This window comes from Brassica rapa, chromosome A05, assembly GCF_000309985.2.
Source record: "Brassica rapa cultivar Chiifu-401-42 chromosome A05, CAAS_Brap_v3.01, whole genome shotgun sequence".
Classification (NCBI taxonomy): domain Eukaryota; kingdom Viridiplantae; phylum Streptophyta; class Magnoliopsida; order Brassicales; family Brassicaceae; genus Brassica; species Brassica rapa.
In genome coordinates this window covers 12,619,056-12,642,125 of record NC_024799.2, presented here as the reverse complement: position 1 = coordinate 12,642,125, position 23,070 = coordinate 12,619,056, and the positions used below count along the sequence as shown (strand labels likewise).

Sequence of the window (23,070 nt, the reverse complement as noted above, 5' to 3'; positions counted from 1 at the left end):
CTCGGTCGCTACGTAGCGACCGAACGATCGTCCCGCTCGGTCGCTACGTAGCGACCGAGCTCGGCCAAGCTCGGTCGCTACGTAGCGACCGAGCGATCGTTCCGCTCGGTCGCTACGTAGCGATCGAGCGATCGTCCGCTCGGTCGCTACGTAGCGACCGAGCTCGGCCCAAAGCTCGGTCGCTACGTAGCGACCGAGCGATCGTCCCGCTCGGTCGCTACGTAGCGACCGAGCTCAAGCCGAAGCTCGGTCGCTACGTAGCGACCGAGCACTCGTTTCGCTCGGTCGCTACATAGCGACCGGGCTCGAGCCAAAGTTCGGTCGCTGTGTAGCGATTGAACCTTTCCGAACATCGATACGACACCAGTCCTTGCATTCTCGTCAAACCTTCGAATGCTATCTCCCGAAGACCGTAGCAAGCTCAGTCTATGTTTCCCGCTATTCTAATTCATCGATCAAACTTCGCGGATTAGAAACCGCGGAAAACTCGTAGTAAACGTGTCGAGTCGGAAGACGGCCCAAAGGGACCTAAAACACGACTCGAGGCCCATCCTACGATTTTTCCTAACCAAAAGCCCGTGAACCACAGCATGGTTCGCGCTTGGCCCGCGAGGAAGGATAAATGTCAAGTTTCCGCGGATAAATACGGAAGTTTTGAAGATAATTGTGAAGATCGGGAAAAATGGAATATCTCCATTTTTATGCTATGACGGCTTAAGGGCAGAAGAGTAAAAGCGTAAACCGACCTTGGAGCTAGTATATAAGGAGTCCTAGGCGAGGAGCAGAAAGGGAGAACTTTTTCAGAGCAAACTTAGCACTTAGAGCGATTTAGGCAACTTTCCGTTTTTGTTATTTCGAGCTGCGACTCAATTAGGTTTAGCCGTCTTAGGGTTGCTAGAACTAGGAATCTCGCCGACAGCTCTCGAGCCCAGGCTTATACCTTGTTGTAACGCTCATACGCAGATTCGGAATAAGATCTACTTTGCTCTCTTTTCGATTTCTTATTTTTATCGTTGTTATTCTCGTGTTCTGATTGCTTGACGTGTGGTAATTAACAGATATCCGGGTCCTCTGGGAAACTAGGGTTTTCTTAGTTTCCTTATTTAAACGGAAATCGACAGTGCGAATTTCGGTTCCCACAGTTTGGCGCTAGAAGGAGGGGGACTTACGGATCAATCTAACCCGCAAAAACCACTCAACGATCAGGAAAGACATGCGAGATTCGACGTGCGCGAATGTCATCTCATTCAGGGGGGGAGAAACGGTCGATCGAGCCAAACCTCGGAACGATCTCCTTGTTATCGAGTTGACAATTCGAGATATCGACGTCGCTAGAGTACTAATCGATACCGGAAGCTCGGCCGATATCATCTTCAAAGACACTCTTGAAAAGATGGGGATCAGTCAATCCGAGATCGCAAAATGCCCAAGCCCACTGCTAGGGCTTTCGGGGGAAACGACCATGGCCTACGGATCGATTAGACTCGCTGTCAAAGCCGGAACCGTGACAAACATCACAGAGTTTCTAGTCGTCGACCGCCCCGCATCTTACAACGTTATCATGGGGACGCCATGGCTGAACACCATGCGCGCAATCCCATCAACCTACCATCTTTGCCTCAAGTTCCCGACCCCTAACGGAGTCGAGGTAATCTGGGGAAATCCAAGAGTTTCTCAGGTTTGTTTCGCCGCGGAACTAAAACGAAAGAGACCGATCCTCGAAATTACTCCTAAGAAAGCGGAGAAAGAGACCTCCAGCAAAGATACGCGAAGTCAGGATTCAGCGGAATTCTTCTGGCAATCTCGTATCTTCGCAGCTCTAGATGAAAAACGCGAGCCAACTTGTGAACCCGTGGTAACGATCTGTCTCGACGAAGCCTTCCCAGAACGCTGCGTCGAGATCGGAGCCAATCTCCACGAGCCTTTAAAGACAGAACTCATAACCTGTCTTAAAAAGAACCTTAATACTTTCGCGTGGGCTGCGGAAGATATGCCAGGAATCGACATTAACATAACATGTCACGAGCTGAACATCGACCCAACATTCAAACCCGTCAAACAGAAAAGACGGAAGCTGGGACCCGAACGTGCTACCGCAGTAAACGATGAGGTCGAAAAACTGCTTAAAGTTGGGTCGATAACGGAAGTAAGATACCCCGACTGGCTCGCCAACCCCGTAGTAGTCAAAAAGAAAAACGGGAAGTGGCGAGTTTGCGTAGATTTTACCGACCTAAACAAGGCATGTCCAAAGGATAGCTTCCCTCTACCACATATCGATCGATTGGTAGAAGCAACGGCGGGCAACGAACTCCTATCCTTCATGGACGCTTTCTCAGGCTATAATCAAATTAGGATGAATCCCGACGATCGTGAGAAGACTGCGTTCATTACCGATCGCGGAACCTATTGCTATGAGGTAATGCCCTTCGGCCTCAAAAACGCTGGAGCAACTTACCAACGACTCGTGAACCGAATGTTCTCCAAACAACTCGGAAAAACGATGGAAGTTTATATCGACGACATGCTTGTCAAATCCCTCAAAGCAAGGGATCACGTGTCACATCTCGAAGAATGCTTCGCACAACTAAACTCCCATAACATGAAGCTCAACCCGACGAAATGCAGATTCGCCGTGGCATCAGGAGAATTCCTCGGCTACTTGGTCACCAACCGCGGTATCGAAGCAAATCCAAAACAGATCAACGCTCTAATCGAGATGGCTTCGCCAAAGAATAAACGGGAAGTCCAAAGACTGACCGGCAGAATCGCAGCACTTAACCGATTTATCTCACGATCAACAGATAAGTGCCTGCCCTTCTACGACGTCCTGCGAGGAAATAAAAAATTCGAATGGACGGAAGAGTGCGAAAACGCCTTCCAACAGCTGAAGCGTTATTTAGCTACTCCTCCAGTCCTCGCAAAACCCGTGGAAGGAGAGCCTTTGTTCTTGTACATCGCGGTATCGGCAACAGCCGTAAGCGGAGTCCTGATCAGGGAAGAACGCGGGGAGCAGAAACCTATTTTTACATAAGCAAAACCTTGCTGGATGCCGAATCTAGGTATCCGTTGATGGAAAAATTGGCATGCGCGGTCGTAACATCGGCCCGAAAACTACGACCATATTTCCAATCCCACACGATTGTTATCCTCACGACTTTTCCCTTACGGACAATTTTGCATAGCCCAAGTCAATCAGGCCGATTGGCGAAGTGGGCGGTCGAGTTGAGCGAGTATGACATCGAATACCGACCAAGGACGAGCGCAAAATCACAGGTGCTCGCGGACTTTTTGGTCGAACTTCCAACGGGAGCAATAACCAACGAGGAACCAAATTCCACCTGGCTCCTCCACGTCGACGGATCTTCATCCAAGCAAGGATCGGGTATCGGGATCCGTCTCACATCTCCAACAAGCGAGATCCTGGAACAATCGTTCAGACTGGAATTCCATGCCTCAAACAACGAGGCCGAATACGAAGCATTGATCGCAGGTCTACGTTTGGCTCACGGCTTAAAAATACGCAATCTCCACGCTTACTGCGACTCCCAGTTAGTGGCCAGTCAATTCAGCGGAGAATATGAAGCCAGAGACGAACGGATGGACGCGTACCTCAAACTGGTCCAAGGTCTAGCTCAAGACTTCGACTGTTTCGCCCTTACCCGGATCCCCCGTTCCGAGAATGTCCAGGCGGACGCCCTCGCGGCCTTAGCATCAAGTTCCGATCCAGGACTCAAAAGGGTAATTCCGGTCGAGTTCATCGAACATCCGAGTATCGGACCCCCAGTCGTTGTCAATCTCATAGAGGGTCAAGACGACGAGGAAGAAGAGATTACGATACCACCACCATCGGAGCAATCCGATTACGGTTGTGATACCCCATGGCTTCAGACGATTCGAGACTACATTATCGACGGGCAACTGCCCGCCGAAAAATGGTCAGCTCGCAAGATCCGAACACAGGCCGCACGCTACGTAACAGTGGACGGCGAAATCTACAAGTGGAGATTCTCCGGACCGCTCCTGACGTGCCTGGAAGGAGAAAAGGCGAGGAAAGTAATGGAGGAAATACATTCCGGCTCATGCGGCAACCATTCCGGCGGAAGATCACTAGCCGTGAAAATCAAACGCCACGGGTACTATTGGCCAACAATGATCGGAGATTGCGAAAATTCGCACGAAAATGCGAAAAATGCCAAAGGCATGCGCCAACTATCCGACAACCCGCCGAAGTTCTTTCCTCCATCACGTCGCCTTATCCCTTTATGCGCTGGGCCATGGATATTGTCGGACCTCTGCATAATTCAAAGCAAAAGCGTTTCCTTCTAGTCCTTACCGATTTCTTCTCAAAATGGGTAGAGGCGGACTCGTACGCGAGTATAAAAGACGTCCAAGTCGAGAATTTCGTATGGAAAACATCATCTGTAGGCATGGAGTTCCTTACGAAATCGTAACCGATAACGGGTCTCAATTTATTTCCACCCGATTCGAGGCATTCTGCGAAAAGTGGAAGATACGACTCAACAAGTCAACTCCCAGATATCCGCAGTGCAACGGACAGGCTGAAACAATCAACAAGACCATTCTCGACGGACTGAAGAAACGCTTGGAGGCCAAAAAAGGTAGATGGGCCGACGAACTCGAGGGAGTCCTCTGGTCTCACCGTACCACCCCAAGGCGAGCAACGGGAGAAACTCCCTTCGCCTTGGTATACGGCGCGGAGTGCATGATTCCCGCGGAAGTAGAATTTCCCGGTGTTCGAAGAAGGTTCTTACCCGAACGAGAGGAACTCAACAATGCTATGCTCTTGGACGATCTCGACCTCATTAACGAACGCCGGGATCGAGCGCTCATCCGAATTCAAAACTACCAGCACGCCGCTGCGAGATACTATAACTCCAACGTACGGAACCGAAGGTTCAATCAGGGAGATCTGGTCCTTCGCAAAGTCTTCCAAAACACCGCTGAACGAAACGCGGGAAAACTCGGAGCAAACTGGGAAGGTCCCTATAAAATCGAAAAAGTCGTCCGACCAGGTTCTTACGAAATAGCCAACATGCAGGGCATAAAAATCCCTAGAACCTGGAATGCGATGCATCTCAAAAAATACTATCACTAAACGAACCAACTCGCAATCACTGAACTACGAGACGGCTTGATCTCCGCAAGGAGTACGTAGGCAGTTTGCCGAAAGGCAAATTCAGCTGTCCTCCCTTATTAAAAAGGGGGGGAGTGGGTACGTATACTCGTATACTCCCAAAAAATCGAAAAACTTCTTACCGCACTTTTGGTGTTTTCGACTTATCAAAACATCCTCACCCGCGAAATCGCAACGAGGTCTTCGGAAATTGGTCGGCCGCTTGGGAGAATCGAACCTTTAGCATCGCGAGACGTCGCAAAAGATGCCTCAAAATTGGTTTCTTCCGAGCAAACGAAATCTCCGCCAAAAGACACATATATGCACACATTAACATTTATTTTGCGCAAATTAATCAAAACAACGGCACACGCCACCAAGTCCGATGCTGATCACATCGAACTCACAAACGTCCTAAACAGACATAGCCATCTCATGGAGATGACTCTCTTACATCCGACACAAGGATAATAGCGCTATAAAAGAAATCCGAAATTTTGGTCTAGCACTTCCGGTCTCCGGAGAGATGCTCGATTCGTATCAAACAAGTCGTATAAGCCGAGAACTTTTCGCGGACTTTACATCGATACGAATCAGGAAGAAATCGCGACAGGAAAAACGATAGCCGGTTAGTCACCGCACAATCCTTAAACCGAAAGTAAACCTAGGTCTTGCCCTAAACCCAGCGCACTGGTCTCTAACATCTCAAAGGCATGATATCAAAAGATAAGAGATTCTTAAACCACGCCTCTATGTTTACGTTCGATCCTTCAGCGCCCCCGCAGAGTTCACATCTCGCGGAAGAACTCTCGAAACAGGTCTCGATAAAACATTTCACAATCGAAGAAGGATATGAGACGACAACTCATCACCTTCCTCCCCACTATTCACAAATTCATAAAAACGTTATCCGATTATCATACCATAAAGCCGCGGAGCGGCAGGGATTCAAAGCCACACACGGCCAGTCCCGAAATACAAACAAGGCCGTTCAAGGCCGAAGCATAAAGACATAAAAAAAAAAAAAAACAAATCTCTCGCAAGAGATCTAACCCAAGTCACCCTCAGAACTTACGCTCCCTCTTCACCCGCCGCCTCGTCCGAGCCTGGAGCCGCGTCGCTTCCGTTCTCCGACCATCGGATCTTTCCCCTCTGGGTCTTCTGGACACGTCGGAAGGAAGCAAGCGGATTTTAGGTCGGCCAGGATGAGATCGAAATCGCCATCCTCGGCCGCCATATCTCCCTTGCAGCCGGACAGTCGGGCCTCTTCGGCCTCCAAGGTCGGGGGAGTCTCACTTTGGAACGACCGAACCACGGCCATCCCGCCCTCAATCGTCGCCAAAGCGAAATCCCTGCTCCGGATACGCTCGAGGGAACCCAGGGAAGCAGAAATCTTCGCCAAGCGAGCCTGAAACTCCGCACGAAGGGCATCCGTAGCCTCTTGGATCCCGCGGCGCGCTAGTCCAGCGTCACTCTCGATCTGACGCTGGAGTCGACGCACCTCCGAGGATTTGGCCTTCCTGGTTTTCTTTTCCTTAAGCAAGGAACTCGCCGTCTTCCCGAGGTCCCTCTCAAGCTCTCCTATCGCAACCTCGAGCTTCGACACTTTCGCAGAGTGAGAGTCCTCGACAGCCGTCAACATAGCCTCGGTTTCGGACCATCTACCCTGAAGCTCCACCAACTCCCCGGAAAGACGACTGGTCTCAGAACCACATTCGCTGATCATCCCATCGATCAACGATATGAACTGCGAACAAAAAAAATTCTTAAGACTAAGTCCATGAAAAGAATGCACGACAGACGATCGAGAATTCAAACAGGAAACAAACCTTTCCGCGAAGTCCCGATGCTAGGCTCGACCCACCTCGCTGCGAAGTCTCCCCGTCACCGCTCTTGGCCAGTTTCCTCTTCCGACTCTTAGGCTGAGTAGCCTGGACAGCGCTAGGAGCACGCAATGCCAGAACGATTTCTTTTCTGGCTGGAGGCGGAGGCATAGAGTCAGCGGCCTTCTCTTTGTCCTCGACGAGGATCGGAGTCGTGGAAGATCCCGCAGGTAGGACTTGCGGGGGAAGAGCCGCGACGCCGGTCCCGTGACACGGGGCAACGACCTGCGCGGAGGAAGACGGAAACTCGGAGCCAGTCTGAGCCAATTCTTTCTCGGCTTGGCGACGAACTAGTTTCTCTCGGAAAGAAAGATGACCGGCAACACAAGCCGGCACTTCCGCCGGAGAAGTTGGAACCGGAGCCAGAGAGGTGGCCTCACCCATCTCGACGTCGGAATCCTTCTTATCACCTTGGGAGGAAGACATGTTGAAAGGAAAGTTATGAAACTAGAGAGGTTTTGAAGAAAATGAAGGAGGAAAGGTGTGAAGAAAATGAATGACAAGAGCTCACTACTTATAGAAGTATGGGTTCGGAATGTCGCCTCGACAACTTTTTTCCGCGGAGTTTTAACTGTAAATTTCGTCCAATACACTTAACCTTGTCAAAGTCATCTATCCGCCCGCTAGAGTCACAACTCTAACGGGCTGGGGGGCTAACTGTTGGGGTTAAAAACGGTTACGACAAATTTAAACATTCAAAACGTTCGAAGAAGAAAATAAGAGTTTCTCCGAAGAGTACTTTTCGAAATAGATTCTTCCTTACGAAAAAGCTTGGCGGAAGAAAGAATCGAGACGTCCGACGAAAGCTCGAAACAGGTCGTTACGCAGCGACTGAACGTCCGTCCCGCTCGGTCGCTACGTAGCAACCGAACGATCGTCCGCTCGGTCGCTACGTAGCGACCGAGCTCGGCCAAGCTCGGTCGCTATGTAGCGACCGAGCGATCGTTCCGCTCGGTCGCTACGTAGCGACCGAGCTCGAACCAAAGCTCGGTCGCTACGTAGCGACCGAGCGATCGTCCCGCTCGGTCGCTACGTAGCGACCGAGCTCGAGCCAAAGCTCGGTCGCTACGTAGCGACCGAGCGATCGTCCCGCTCGGTCGCTACGTAGCGACCGAGCTCGAGCCAAAGCTCGGTCGCTACGTAGCGACCGAGCGATCGTCCCGCTCGGTCGCTACGTAGCGACCGAGCTCAGCCAAGCTCGGTCGCTACGTAGCGACCGAGCGATCGCTCGGTTGCTACGTAGCGACCGAGCTAGCGACCGAGCTTAAGCTCGGTCGCTACATAGCGACCGAGCGATCGTCCCGCTCGGTCGCTACATAGCGACCGAGCTCGAGCCAAAGCTCGGTCGCTACGTAGCGACCGAGCGATCGTCCCGCTTGGTCGCTACGTAGCAACCGAGCTCGGGCCAAAGCTCGGTCGCTACGTAGCGACCGAGCAATCGTCCCGCTCGGTCGCTACGTAGCGACCGAGCTCAAGCCGAAGCTCGGTCGCTACGTAGCGACCGAGCACTCGTTTCGCTCGGTCGCTACATAGCGACCGGGCTCGAGCCAAAGTTCGGTCGCTGTGTAGCGATTGAACCTTTCCGAACATCGATACGACACCAGTCCTTGCATTCTCGTCAAACCTTCGAATGCTATCTCCCGAAGACCGTAGCAAGCTCAGTCTATGTTTCCCGCTATTCTAATTCATCGATCAAACTTCGCGGATTAGAAACCGCGGAAAACTCGTAGTAAACGTGTCGAGTCGGAAGACGGCCCAAAGGGACCTAAAACACGACTCGAGGCCCATCCTACGATTTTTCCTAACCAAAAGCCCGTGAACCACAGCATGGTTCGCGCTTGGCCCGCGAGGAAGGATAAATGTCAAGTTTCCGCGGATAAATACGGAAGTTTTGAAGATAATTGTGAAGATCGGGAAAAATGGAATATCTCCATTTTTATGCTATGACGGCTTAAGGGCAGAAGAGTAAAAGCGTAAACCGACCTTGGAGCTAGTATATAAGGAGTCCTAGGCGAGGAGCACAAGGGAGAACTTTTTTCAGAGCAAACTTAGCACTTAGAGCGATTTAGGCAACTTTCCGTTTTTGTTATTTCGAGCTGCGACTCAATTAGGTTTAGCCGTCTTAGGGTTGCTAGAACTAGGAATCTCGCCGACAGCTCTCGAGCCCAGGCTTATACCTTGTTGTAACGCTCATACGCAGATTCGGAATAAGATCTACTTTGCTCTCTTTTCGATTTCTTATTTTTATCGTTGTTATTCTCGTGTTCTGATTGCTTGACGTGTGGTAATTAACAGATATCCGGGTCCTCTGGGAAACTAGGGTTTTCTTAGTTTCCTTATTTAAACGGAAATCGACAGTGCGAATTTCGGTTCCCACACTGGTTATATATACATAGAGGACGTGCCTCTATGAAAAGAGTCGTCTCTGCTACAAGAAGAAAAGTCGAGAGATCATTGTTTGGTGATTTTGTGATCAAGCCTTTGGTGTCATTGCTCTGCATTAGGTGCTAAAGTAGTTGTTGAAGTACTTCCGAGTGTTGGAAGATTGAAGCCTAGACTCAAAGGGAGTTTAGCTCGGGATCGGGGTGATTCTGATAAACAAAAGTCTAGACTCTAGGGTGAGCTTTAGCTTAGGATTGGGGTAATTGTAAATGATTCTTGTAATAGAAAAGATTGGTGTAAGACTTTCTTGTTCTAGTGAAATCGAAAAGAGAAAAACTTATGTCTTGTTTATTTCTGCATTTTACTCTGACCTCACTGCATTAACAATTGGTATCAGAGTGGGTCACCTAATTTACTGGTGTGATCTTGAAGGGTGAGGACAGAAACTGGTTCAGGAAAAAGGACAGAGTTTCAAGTAGATCTCGAGGTTTGATGGAGAGAGCTAAGTTTCCTTTCAAGAAGCGTTTTTCATGGAATGTGCAAATCAGATCTTCTATGAGGTTCGTGGTTGGATATTACACGAAGGAGAAAGAAACAAGAGAAATGTTTGCTAATTCTCCGAAGGTTCTACATTGCTTTGAATGCAAAGGTTTTGGGCATATAGATGCTGAATGTGCAAATCTGCAGAAGCGAAAGAAGAAGGCAGTCATCAAGAGTGATTCCAAAAGTGAATCTGATGATGGTGAGGAGCTAAAGCATATTGTGGCGCTCACGATCTGCGTTGGGTTCTGCTTCAGCGTCTATGTCAGAGTCTTCATGTGGAGGTGATGATGATGCTGGAAGTGATGATGATGATGGTGGAAGCTTTGATCTTGCTGGGTATTATGAAAAGTTGTATGAGCACTGGCTCAATCTTGTTCAGGCAAACTCAGATTTGGCTAAGGAGAAAGCCATGCTAGAAGCTCAAATTGCTGAAGCACTTAAGTATGCCTCAGAGAAAGAAGAAGAAGCACGACAGGCTGGTGCTCAACTTGCAGAGACTCAGAAGGGTTTGAGGATGCTGAATAATGGTACGGATCAGCTAGATCATCTTCTCAGTATTGGGAAAAGTGATAGATGTGGCCTTGGATATCAAGGAGAATGCTCTAAAGCTGGAGGTGTTTTTGTATCTGCAGGAAAAACTAAGGATGTAGGTACGTCTGATACAAAGCCAGAGGTTAAGAGGTTTGCTAGGAATGCAACAAATGGAAAGACTGCAGTGAAGCATGCAACTGATGTGAAGAATGTGACTGCTACACGTACTGCTGCTACGAGTACTGCTACGGCGACTGCTCTGACAACTGCTCCAGAGAGAGTTTCTGGATTGAAGAGTGCATCTCAACGAAAGTTTCGGCCGGTTTGTCATCACTGTGGTGTTGTTGGACACATTAGGCCAAGGTGTTTCAAGTTATTGAGGGAGAAGAACCAGATGGAGTAAGCTTATGGTATGAGGTATCATGGTCCTATATGTTATTCTTGTGGAGTTCAAGGGCATATGCGACGTGACTGTTTCAGGTCTGTTCAAGGAGCTAATCATGGAGGATTTGTGCTCAAGAATAAATGGTCTAGGATATTTAATCACTATGGAGATGGTGGAATATGATTTCCTCCTCACTTTGACCATGATGTGACTCATATGGGGAGATTGAAGACGTGGTTTTCTATCCAAAGGTGATGAGTTCACATGCATAGTCAAAAAAGGAGAGAATGAAAATGTATATTTTGTATCAGTTCGTGAAATACTACAGGAGGTAGTACATGCGTGTGTCATGAAGATGGGCTTGGTTGGAGTTTGTGTTGTGTGATGCCTGTGGGCTTGTTAAGCTTGGAGAAGAAGCAATATATTAATTGGGAATTTACATTAAGTGTAAAGGATACTAATTGAAGAGGAAAACACAAGAGAGGTATTCCTCAGGAGAAAAAGGAAACTTGCTTAAGTTGCTTTTGGAAAAATTTGAGGAGCAAGTTCTGGTTATGTATACATAGAGGACGTGACTCTATGAAGAGAGTTGTCTCTGCTAAAAGAAGAAAAGTCGAGAGATCATTGTTTGGTGCTTGTGTGATCAAGCCTTTGGTGTCACTGCTCTGCATTAGGTGCTGAAGTAGTTGTTGAAGTACTTTCGAGTGTTGGAAGATTGAAGCCTACACTCAGGGGGAGTTTAGCTCGGGATCGGGGGTGAATCTGATAAACAAAAGTGTAGACTCTTGGGTGAGCTTTATCTTAGGATTGGGGTAATCCTAAAGGATTCTTTGTAATAGAAAAGATTAGTGTAATACTTTCTTGTTCTAGTGAATTCGAAAAGAGAAAAACGTGTGTCTTGTTTATTTATGCATTTTACTCTGACCTCACTGTATTAACACGGTGGTTATGGGGTTTTTGGATGTCTGGCTCAACAGTCGAGATATGTGAGGACCAGATATATGTCCTCTTGCATTGCTCTAGTTCTCCTTTTAGATCAACGGCGTTGAGGGTCTCTCGGTCAAGAAGTGAAGTGGATATAGTTTTTTAGTGACGAAGCAAGACTTGGAAACAAGGTTTTTCGTTACATAACCAGTTGTGGGGATCCTCTCTCTTTTGTAATTTGCTTTGAGCATGGCAAACAGAAGTTTTAAGGTGAAGCTTTCTAGTGGTGGTGGGGGTGAGTCAGTTTGTTGAGTACGTTCTAGGCCAATCCAAACGCTAATTCTGAATGGGCAAAACCGGTTTGTTCTTGTAGAGCTCACTCTACCGGCACTTCTCCTTTTCTTTTCTTTTCTTTTTATTTCAAATATGGTGGCTTTGAAATCATGCTAATGTGGTGGTGGTTACGGTGAGGGCGTCCTTGCGTTTTTATCCTCCCCTTTATTTGCAGACCGAGAATTCGCCTCTTCGTCGGAAGCAATACATTGTTCAGCAAGAGAACCGCGGATTTCCAGCGGTGAATGGCTGCAGTCGACGTGGTACCTGCTTCGGCGGAAAAGTTCCGTCAAGCCTATCAGTTATGATTTCCAGTTTTGTTCTCCCAAAAATTCAGTTTGTTCTAGTTTATTTTTGGTACTAGGTCTAGGATTTTAGCTTATATGTATTTTCTTTATTTTTCTTTTTATCTTTAATTTCAATCTTGTTTGTATCTGTCAAAAACCACAAAATTTTATTTTTGTGACAGCCTTTAAAAATTATCTTCTCCACAAGTACAATAAAAACAAACTAGACCTTGATCCGCGTAACCGCGCGGGTGTTTGATTTCATTTTTATATACATAAAAGTGTTTTTCTATATTTTTAATTGTAAATATTTTAACATTAACCATATTTTCAAATGTTTATGTTTTTTTGAACAAAATAGTGTTATAGTCAACATGTATGGTCTTCTTCTTCCATTACTTCTTCTACTATTTTTGCAGATAATTTCATAATTTTTAAAATCATATTTTTGTTTGCTCTTACTCCATAAAGCTTTGTAGTATATATTTTAAATTATTTCTCACAAACAAAAATGTATATCACAAAATAATGTAAACTATGCAGTTATAACAAAAAAAGTAAATTAAAATTTTAATAAAATATTATGATATAAATTTCAATTATTCATACTAAAACAGTATAGGGTTGGGTCATAAACCTTTCTAATTTCAAAATTTTAGCACCTCTTAAAATAAATAAAATAAATTTAAAAAAATTGGAATTATAATTTCTATTAAAATGATTTTGTTAAAAAAAATATTCTGCACTATTATTGTTTATTCCTAAAGTTTGACATGTGACCGTCTAAATATTTGTTTTCAGGTTAAAAAACAATTTGTACTAAATGGTATAATATATATTTGTAAATTAAATTGTATTAACTAATTGTTAGTACAACATTTTAAAACATAACAATTTTATATATTACTTTGAATAATTATATTTTTATTATTTTAATTGTTTATTATATCAGAGTGTTTCATAAATTATTGGTATAATGTTTTCATATACATAAGTCCAATTAGTTAATTTAGTAATATATATGATAACACTATATCAATAATTTATGAATAGATTATTTTATATTATATTTATATATTATAAATTGATTATGATATATGGTTTTTACTTTATTATTTATTACTTATAAATATCGAAACACATTTAATACGTTAATACAAAATATATTAGGAAATCTATTGGAAAATCTATTTTGGTTAAGATTCGATTAAGGAAATCTATAGTTTAAATTAGAAAAAGAAAACGTACTAAAATATAGGTTCAATAAATATTTGAATGATATGTCATTGTAAATAAATGGTAAATCTAAAGGGTAAATCTAATTTTGTATTCCTCTTTTAATAGAATAGATGAAATTAGTAGAGGACCCTTGCATAGATATAAGTGGCGCAGCCGAAGCAACATAATGTTTTCAAATGAATCCTAACAAATAAGAAAAAGTAGACTCTTATGACTAATTGACTCTGACTAACCGACAAAATCAATGGAGAAAGGAGAAATCTATGAGGATCCAACGCAAAGGTCCAAACTTCTATATTTGAGACTGTGGTCTTTGTATATCATTTGAAACCACTGGTTGATGGGTAAGATTCTCATTTGATATAATCTAACTAGCATAAAATACATACATATTAAGTGGGAAAGTAAGTAAATAGTTAGATTACCTTTCCAAAATATTTGTCTCGCATTTGTAAATTCGAAGAATATATATATATATTGGCACACTTTTATTCTTCACTAAAATGTGTTTGCATGTTTGGTTTGGCAGACAACACTATTCTATGCACATGACATGATGAGTAGTCAAAATATGCCTAAATATATACCAGCCATTATTCCCATTTGAATCATTTTTGTTGTTCCAAAAAAGTCACTTAAGATTTAAGAATAATCAATTTTTACGTGATTAAATCAAAACAAATTTATATAATTACGTCAAATCCCCTTAAAGATGAAACATGATTCTAGATATTAAAATTTACAAAAAACTATTTTTTACATTTTACCAGATCACACTTTCGATACGATGTTTCTAAAAATGTAGAGAATGTGATCTATACTAAGTATTTAATAGTATTTGATAGTTTTGTTTTTAATATATTTGATAGTATTTGCTTGTAATGGATACTTAGACTTCAGTTTTTTTGGGGTTTAAATTTATGAAAACATATCTACTTTACTAAAATTATATATATCCTAGTTCTGTTAAATTTGGTAAATTGATGACTCCATAATGAAATACTAGTGGATACATGGCCGTAATCGGTCGGAGAACAAGCCAGAGAAGCATTTGCGAAAGTTATTCATTGGAAAAAAATCTTCAACTTCACAAAAGCTCTAAGAAGCGGAAAGTGAAGAAGAGAAAGGAAGAAACAACAACATTTCTTTGTGGTTTTGGTAAATTTGACTTTGACGCACCACATCTTTGAAATTAAGCTTTCACCGACAATTACCATTTAATTTTGTTTTCTAAAGCAAATATTTACTACTCCTTTTCTCAAAAAAAAAAATTTACTACTATTTTTTAAAATGATTTATTTTTAAAAAAAAAGATCGTTCCAAAAAGATACATTTTAATGTATTATTTAATGATAAATATAAACTTAAAAAATATAATTCTGTTTATTGAGATTCTATTGAAAAAAATTGCAGGAAATATTTAATTACATAAAATAATACATAAGTAATCAAAACTTAATATGTTTTCTTAATATGTTTGAAAATTTTAGAAGTTACATTTTTTAAAAAAATAGAGAAAATAATATTATCATAATTAATTTAGTTGGACCAATCATTTGTTTAGGAAATATATGAGAGGTGAGTGTAATAACTTGAAAATATAATGTTATGAGTTATTAACTTATTACTAATAAGTAATAACCAACATGAAATTGTAGTCAAGTATGTGTATAAAGGAAAAAAATCTTTATTGGGTTGAGATATATTAAATCTAATTGCATATGCATTTGTCATCTAAATGGCATGTTTGTTACTGATGCTAGAGCCAGAATCAGAATATCCAGTCTTTTGGAGGCATTCGTGATGCAATTATTAATTATTCGTTCTGATACAATCTGTAGTTAACCGAAAATTCGATGTCAGAAATTTTATATTTTAAGAAAATATCAGATTTGATTCGTTCAAATAAAATAAAAATTAAATAAATAAAAAATTGAAATCCAAATAAATAATAATTTTTTTATTATTCATAATACTAATAACCAAAATAATCAATTTAATAAATAAGAACAGTAAAAATTACAAAAATATAATAATAGATATATTAAATATGTAATTCTTTAAATACATATATATATGCATATAACGGATCATATCAGATACCTGCTCATAAAAATATTTGTGATTTGCCACAGTTCTTTAAGATTTTACATATGAATATTTACATTTCTTTGTAAAGTTACGAATATCCTAATTTTCTTGATTCGAATCAATATGAATAACGAAATAAATCAAAATTCAAAAATATTTTGTCTAATCCTAAATAATGTCGTAGTCTTTTTTATCAAAAACAATAAGGCACAGATGGTGTGATTGCACATAAATCAATGTGTCGAATCTTCATTGGGTTGAGAAATTTTAAAGATGTTAATTTTAGTAGCAAGAAAAAATATGTTCTGGTTTTTAGTTGAAATATAGGGAAGATTTATTTCTAACAAAACATAAAAAAAATACTAGTGTTTATCAAAACTTCAATTGTTAAAAGATATATTTCACACCAAAATGCTACTATTGAAAATAAAATGGTTCAACAATCAATGCATATAAATTGATGATTCAAATAACAACGTCATGATTTAGATTAAAAAAAAAATTCCTTATGAAAACGCCTATACTCAAACTTATTTATTTTTCTTAAATATAATAATAGTTGAAGGCTCATTAGTCTAGTTTAACTAATGGTTCATTAATTTTTTATATATCATGAAGTCCAAAGCTTAAATCCCAAATAATGCAAATTATGAATGGTATAGAGAAAATGGTTTCAAAGAAATCTTCAGTATAATGAATCTCAGTAGGTCTAAAGTTCAAATATTATGGAAAATGGTTTCAAAAAGATTTCCATCATGGTGCATACCATCAAGTTTGAATCTCATTAGCTGACTCGAATAATACGGTAAAATATGGCTGATATAATTATTGGTTCTAGAATCGTCTATCTAATATTTTCTAGTTTGTAATATCAGCTAGACGTTAAAAATATAAAATAATATCTTTTGTTTAATTATCTATAATAATTTAAGCCAGAAATTTTGGTCTAGTAATCAGGTTTTAACCCACTAATTCTAAGAGAATGTAATGTGAAATGTTTAAAAGTAAAAGCATGGAATGTGAATGGTAAAAGAAAAAGTAATGAAAAAAAAAAACAATCACGGATTTCGTATGAATAAGAAGAGAACGAGTCAACTCGCGAGTATCGTGTAGAACTCGAAACAAAGCGAGTGAGAAGGATAAGGAATGTGAGAGATACGCGACGAAGCGAACAGTTTTGTTGTCTTTTAAAATACCCCACACACGAATCTTCTAGCTTTCCTCTTCCTTCGATCAATCTTCTTCGTCTCTTTCTTTAGAAAGTTGAAAACACTAATCTCTAAAGAAATGGGTTCTTTAGGAGATGAACTTAGTCTAGGACAGAGGAGACACAGTTCCATTCCGACAACGATCTGTCGTTCCAAGATCATGAATGTTGCCGTGGAGCAAGGTTGTAAACTAGAGGAACACGTTCAGAAGCTCGAAGAAGAGAAGAGGAAGATCCAAGGCAGTGAACTGGAGCTTCCTCTCTGTTTGCAGATGTTAAACGATGGTTCGTCTGATTCATCAGAAGGTTGCTTAAACTTTGTTTTATCTCTCGATCATGAATGAGTGTGTTTGTTTTCGTGCAGCGATTTCGTATCTCAAGAAAGAAACAGAGACGGATACTCAGCCATTGTTGAAAGATTTCATCTCTCTCAGTAAACCAATTCGAGAAGAACATGACGAAGAGCTTTTCAAGGAGAAGAAGTTTCAGCTATGGAGAGAAAATGATCGCATCTCCAACGCGAGATTCTCAGACACGCTAGAGATTGAGGTAATAATAAGAACCCTGAAGACTTAAAAACATGTTTTAAGATGGGACAAGGATTTGAGTTTGAGAGTTGTGTTTTATTTTGATCCAATTATTGCAGAGAGATGAGGAGAAATCTTCCAATAGCTTATATATGTTGTTGAGTCCTGGCATGACGACTCCAAAGGTGGAAACCGGTTTAGGCCTCGGTTTAACTTCGAGCTCGATGGTTAAGGGAAGAAGAAAACTAGTTGCCTCTAGCTCTGTGCCACAGCCACCACCGTATCTTCAGCAGCAATCGTTGCGGAAGCAAAGAAGGTGTTGGACACCTGAGTTGCATCGCCTTTTCGTTGATGCGTTGCAACAGCTCGGTGGTCCTGGAGGTATAAAAAGTCAATCCATCTTCTTGGTCTTGAAGTTTTGTTTACTTAAAACAGAATGTAATATTTGTGTCTGTTTGAGATAACAGTGGCAACTCCTAAACAAATCAGAGAGCATATGCAAGAAGAAGGCCTAACCAATGATGAAGTCAAGAGTCATTTACAGGTACATTTTAAAAGAAAACAAGTTAACATCTTTGATTCTTTTAATGGCTCTTACTAACAACCCATCTTTGTCTCTTATATTCAGAAATACCGGTTACACATCAGGAAGTCTGACTCGAATCTGGAGAAACAATCAGTAGTTGTTTTAGGATTTAACTTGTGGAATTCATCACAAGAAGTAGAAGAAAGTGGTGAAGGAGGAGAAACATCAAAGAGAAACAATTCGCAGTCGGATTCTCCTCAAGGTCCTTTGCAGTTACCTTGTACAACAACCACAACATGTGGTGATAGTAGCATGGAAGATGCTGAAGATGCTAAATCTGAGAGGAGATATTGAGATCTCCATAAATCTCAAGGTCCTTTTTCAAGAACCAAACTCTTGATTCCCTTTTTGTTAGTTTTGGATTCACTTCTAGTGAATGACAATATAATCACAGAAAAAAAAATATAGATTTATTTTTATATATAGAGAGAGAAAGATAGAGATAGAGAGGGAGCAAACGAGTGAAGGAAGGATGTGGTTGATCAAATTATTTGCAGAGATTGTTACTTGGTTGGGTTTTTGTGAACGGCTTTTTGGTTGGGTTTAAATTGAGGCATTGCCCAAGTAATAATATTGTTTTAGTGTTTGTTTCGTACCTTTTTTATCTTTTCTTTAAACGAAAATATGAATTAGTTTTCTTTTTTTTGAAACAATGAATTAGTTATATTGGTTCGATTGGTTTACGAAGTGACAATTACTTAAAGAGAAAAAGATCAAAATAGTACTAAATCAAGTTTTTGTTCTCAAAGTAGTACTCAAGGCCAAAAGTCACAAAAATAGCACTCAAGGGGTGGGGTTTAGGTTTAGAATTTAGGGTTTAGGTTTTAGGGTTTAGAGTTGAGAAATGAGGTTTTGGAGATAAAATTTCAAATTTTGAAAAATAAAAAAAATTAAAATTTTCAAAATATAAAATGCTATTTTGGTCATTTTAGTTTTTGAGTGCTATTTTTGTGATATAAACTTAGAAATGTGCTATTTTGGAGATTTGCCCATACTTAAATCATCATTTGAATATGATCAGACCCTCTATACATAAGAATCTTTTTTTATATATATACGTAAGAATCTTGATATTACACACTTGAAGGGAAGTATTTAAACTTGGTGGTTAATTATTATCATTCAAGCTCAAGAAACTAGTTATTGTCTGGGGATTTGATAAATTTGGAACCAGATTGGGAGAAGAGTCTGCTGAATGTCTTTAATGGTCACTGTAGGATCCGTCCTTGTTGAGTTGGTGTGAAGCCTAGCTGTTTTTCTCCTTTTATATGAAATAAAAAGAAGCATGATTCTTCCATGCATGTTGAGTTGGAATTTTTCTCAAGTCTTTTTCTTTTTCATAAATGTGTTTTTAATGATCTGTGTAGTACTGATATTATCATGGCAGATTTGATGCTTGACAGTGCTTCTGGATATTTTTACAACCAGATCAACGGTCTGCACTATGACTCAAAGTCTGATTCTTAGTGACTCAATAGCTATGTATTAATTGTTGAGCTTGTTTTCAAACATAGTTTGTGTACAGTTTACTTGTGTGGGCTTACTTGGGCTGGTGATGCAACGGGAAGTTGGGTTATACAAGACGATTCACACACTGCGGTCAAAACTTCATCAGATAAAGGAACTAAAGTACCTCTCATTGAAAAGCATGTGCCTTCTTCATAAGCTGGACCAAGTATGGTGACACCACCTGGGCTTGTTGTCTAGGCTTTCTTTAAACCCGAAAAGAATTATGAGAGGAGCTGGAGAGACGAGATGAGAAACCCAAGAATGTATCTGCAGAAGAGAAAGATGCATTGAAGGAAGCTGCTAGAAAAACCGTTGCTCGGTCTTTACAGTAGACCGTTTTAATGAAATCTTTGCTTGATGGTGTCTCTAACAGGGAGGAGAGTGATGATTAATCACATTCTGGCGGTTATTTCAGTTATTAGTACAAAAATTTATTCCAAAAACTCTTTTTCTTTCTCGGAGGATTGGTCCTATGTTCTTTTTAACCGTTGTTACGAATCAGTTTCTTTTTGTTGTGCAGAAACCTATTTGATTTTCTAGTCACAGAGATGGAAACTCTCCACCATTTGGCAAACTAAATTACTGGTAACATGACAAATAAAATTAGGAAACTGAGAAGTGAGAACAAAAATTCAAGTCTAAGCAACCCCAAAAATTTTGACAGATATAGCAAGATAATTAAAAATTCAAATCCAGGATACAAGACCATCTTTGGACACTAGAGGCTTTTAGTTTCGTTGTTGAGAGCTAACCCCTTAACCAACAACTGATCATCGGATCGTTTGGACATTTCCGATGGCTTGTTTTAGTAACCAATGCCCCGAAAGTCCAGGACTCATGGGGTTTTCAATAATAGTGACATACCAACACTTTCAAGAAGCTCCAGGGACAGCAGCGGCCGCAGTAGCATACATGTTTGAGTCATGATTTGCATTTCCGTTGTTGTACCCCTGCCCTCTTGAGTATCCTACGTTCCATTGGTTGCCCGAGTCACTTCTCCACTGTCATTTGAAGATTCGAAGTTGACCAATATTAGGAAACGGATCAAAAACATTCAGGAAAACATTTAAGGGACTATGAGAGACTCAGTTAACTAGTCCACTGATTTCAACAGTTCTCTTAGTTTCACAGCTAATCATCACAGCTGTAAATATATTCATTCAGTTGTAAGAAACACAAGATCACCACAAACTGCTTCAGAAATTTGATAATGTTCATGGAGATGACATGTGGGCCGAGGAGACAAGCTGACAATCAAAATAGTCAACGAAACACGCGAGAAGGTTCCACTTGGTCTTTCTAGCCCACAATACACCTACTATCCATTGTCAACCACTGACTTTGGCTTTTAAGTGTTTCTATAACTTTATCCACCCCATAAAGACCAAAAAAAAAAAGAACACTAAAACTAAGTTTGACACCATACTTGTAGAAATGCATAAAGATTCCATTAAGATAAAACAGACTTTCTTGTACCTGTTTGTTTGGGCTTCTTCCCCAAGAAAGCCGGACAGTGTTCTTCCCAATGACGGTCCCGTTCAAGCTCCCGATGGCTTCTTCAGCACTCTGTCTGCCAAAACAAATGGCATCCTTCATTGTTCAAATGGCAACTTAGGGGATTGCTCATCATGACTGACAAGCACAAAGCATGTTAGTACCTGTTACCAAATTGAACAAAACCGCATCCTTTTCCTACTGGGATCTTCACCGAAACAACCTCCCCAAACTGGGAGAAACGTTGCATGAGGTCTTCTTCAGTAACATCAGCGTCAAGGCCCCCAACAAATATCTGCAATGTAGTAAAAGACAATAAGCAGTGAGTCATACTGTAGTTAACATAAGAAAAAGCTAGAAGAACTAACTGTTGAGTTATTTGATTCCCCATCAGCCATAGAACCATTTCCTCCATGTCCACCAGCCAATGTCAGAGCTAGTTCAATAAAAAACATCACATATCACTTCAAATGCTAAGTTAAAAGCATAACATATACCATCACTTACCTTGTGAGCCATTTTGTTGGCCGTAAGCAGCGGCTCTTTTGGGGGTTGCAACACCAACGCGCATTTGCCTGCTTGAGCAGAAGGCACCATTCATCTCAGTCAACGCCTTTGATCTCTCATTCTCATCGCCAAACCTGACAAAGCCATAACCTTTGGAACGCCCAGTGTTGGAATCAATCACAACTTTTGCACCTTTGACAGATTGGTATGCAGCAAAAGTCTCCAACAGCACAGTATCAGTCACATCCGGAGCCAAGTCTCCTACGAATATCGAGAGGTCTGGACCATTTTCCGATGCTCTCTTCTCACCAGTACTGAAAGATGCCCAGTTCAAACGGAAGGGCTGCTCTGCGTTGGGCATTGTTACGCCGCTATAGCTCTGAAGAACTTCCTCAGCTGCGGAACGTGAAAGGAACTCGACGAAACCATACCCTTCTGACTGACAAGTTTGCTTGTTTCGTATGACTTTCACAGAGGAAACCTAAGAAACCATAAAGAGTATAAGCTAAAAAAAGGAAAAAAGAAAACAACAAGTTTATGATAGAGAGAGAATAAGCTAAACATAAACGTTAAAAGACGATCTTCTGTAACTGATCTTATTACCCAATTGGTGACATGTTTTTTTATTTATTTGTCTCCCCATAACAAGAAAGGTACTTTTAATTTATTTAGGAGCATTTAAAGTTGTTCTATTTAAGGTCAACAATTATTACCCTAATAATAATGGTAAACCACTTTGGCTTCTACATAATCACAATTGAAGATGTAAGAAGCAAACAATACGTTGCTAACTTTACATAAACGAATCTAGTTTCCAATAATGGATACAATAAAGAAAGAAAGAAAGAAGACAACCTGGTTGGTGTGAGAGAAACAGGTGTGGAGATAAGTCTCGTCCATCCAATGAAGAAGATCACCAATCCAGAGAGTCTTCACATCGTCTCCACCACCACGCTGCTGCTGATTCTTCTGGTGATAAGAAGGAGGAGCGTATTGAAACTGAGGATGATGATGATAAGGAGCGTATTGGGGATACATCATCATCTGTTGCTGCTGCATCATAGCCATAGCCGCCATCCATTGTTGATGTTGTTGCCACTGTTGTTGTTGTTGCGGAGGAGGAGGAGGAGGAGGTTGCTGCAACGGTGGCGTTGTCCCGGCTGCTGTAGCCGACGACGAATCTTGACCGTTGTTTGCAGTCTGCATCTTTGAAAATGTCCGATCCGATCTGGAAACTCTCAGAAACTCAAAATATCTCTCTCTCAAGCTTGTGGGAGCTCTCTGTTAATGGCGGACACGGGTATAGAGAGAGAGAGAGGACTAGATTTGGTCTTTCGAAGATGATGGAGGCGGAGAGAGAGAGAGAGAGAGTTGAGTAGTTTCGGAGGGTTTAAGAGCATGATTATCGCAGTTTCTTAAGGAGGGGTTTTAACAAATTGCATCAATTAATTAAATCAAAACTAAAAGAAAAAGCTATAACCGATCCTTAATCTGTGATTTTCATGACC

The 23,070-nt window shown here is 41.3% G+C and overlaps 3 protein-coding genes across 3 annotated transcripts; 2 read left to right on the top strand and 1 right to left on the bottom strand.

The window, feature by feature from the left end:
- The first annotated feature begins 1,990 nt into the window (after positions 1–1,990).
- On the top strand, positions 1,991–10,876 carry LOC103868797 (transposon Tf2-1 polyprotein). The gene is given in 7 exon segments (XM_033292622.1): positions 1,991–3,020; positions 3,023–3,747; positions 3,898–4,162; positions 4,165–4,407; positions 4,410–5,104; positions 9,832–10,141; positions 10,197–10,876. Coding segments are annotated over 7 exon segments (3,948 nt in total).
- Positions 10,877–16,759: 5,883 nt separating this feature from the next.
- LOC103868788 (transcription factor HHO6) lies at positions 16,760–18,649 on the top strand. The gene is made up of 5 exons (XM_009146855.3): positions 16,760–17,224; positions 17,304–17,488; positions 17,586–17,847; positions 17,934–18,010; positions 18,095–18,649. Exons 1-5 carry the CDS (start codon positions 17,020–17,022, stop codon positions 18,344–18,346), a joined length of 981 nt encoding a protein of 326 aa, XP_009145103.1. The 5' UTR covers positions 16,760–17,019; the 3' UTR covers positions 18,347–18,649.
- Positions 18,650–20,142: 1,493 nt separating this feature from the next.
- LOC103868789 (polyadenylate-binding protein RBP47A) lies at positions 20,143–22,908 on the bottom strand. Its single transcript, XM_009146856.3, has 6 exons — positions 22,418–22,908; positions 21,563–22,043; positions 21,424–21,491; positions 21,220–21,350; positions 21,038–21,131; positions 20,143–20,562 (listed from the first exon to the last, which is right to left on the bottom strand). The coding sequence occupies exons 1-6, from the start codon at positions 22,766–22,768 to the stop codon at positions 20,434–20,436; spliced, it is 1,254 nt and encodes a 417-aa protein (XP_009145104.2). The 5' UTR covers positions 22,769–22,908; the 3' UTR covers positions 20,143–20,433.
- Between the last annotated feature and the right edge of the window lie 162 nt (positions 22,909–23,070).

Excerpts from the sequence above, each read along its gene's own strand:
- LOC103868788 (XM_009146855.3), top strand. The coding sequence starts at position 17,020 with ATGGGTTCTTTAGGAGATGAACTTAGTCTAGGACAGAGGAGACACAGT. Across the intron at positions 17,225-17,303 it reads TTTGCAGATGTTAAACGATG|CGATTTCGTATCTCAAGAAA; the intron begins GTTCGTCTGATT and ends GTTTTCGTGCAG. Across the intron at positions 17,489-17,585 it reads CAGACACGCTAGAGATTGAG|AGAGATGAGGAGAAATCTTC; the intron begins GTAATAATAAGA and ends CAATTATTGCAG.
- LOC103868789 (XM_009146856.3), bottom strand. The coding sequence starts at position 22,768 with ATGCAGACTGCAAACAACGGTCAAGATTCGTCGTCGGCTACAGCAGCC. Across the intron at positions 22,044-22,417 it reads GTTTCTCTCACACCAACCAG|GTTTCCTCTGTGAAAGTCAT; the intron begins GTTGTCTTCTTT and ends ATGGTTTCTTAG. Across the intron at positions 21,492-21,562 it reads CCAACAAAATGGCTCACAAG|CTCTGACATTGGCTGGTGGA; the intron begins GTAAGTGATGGT and ends TTATTGAACTAG.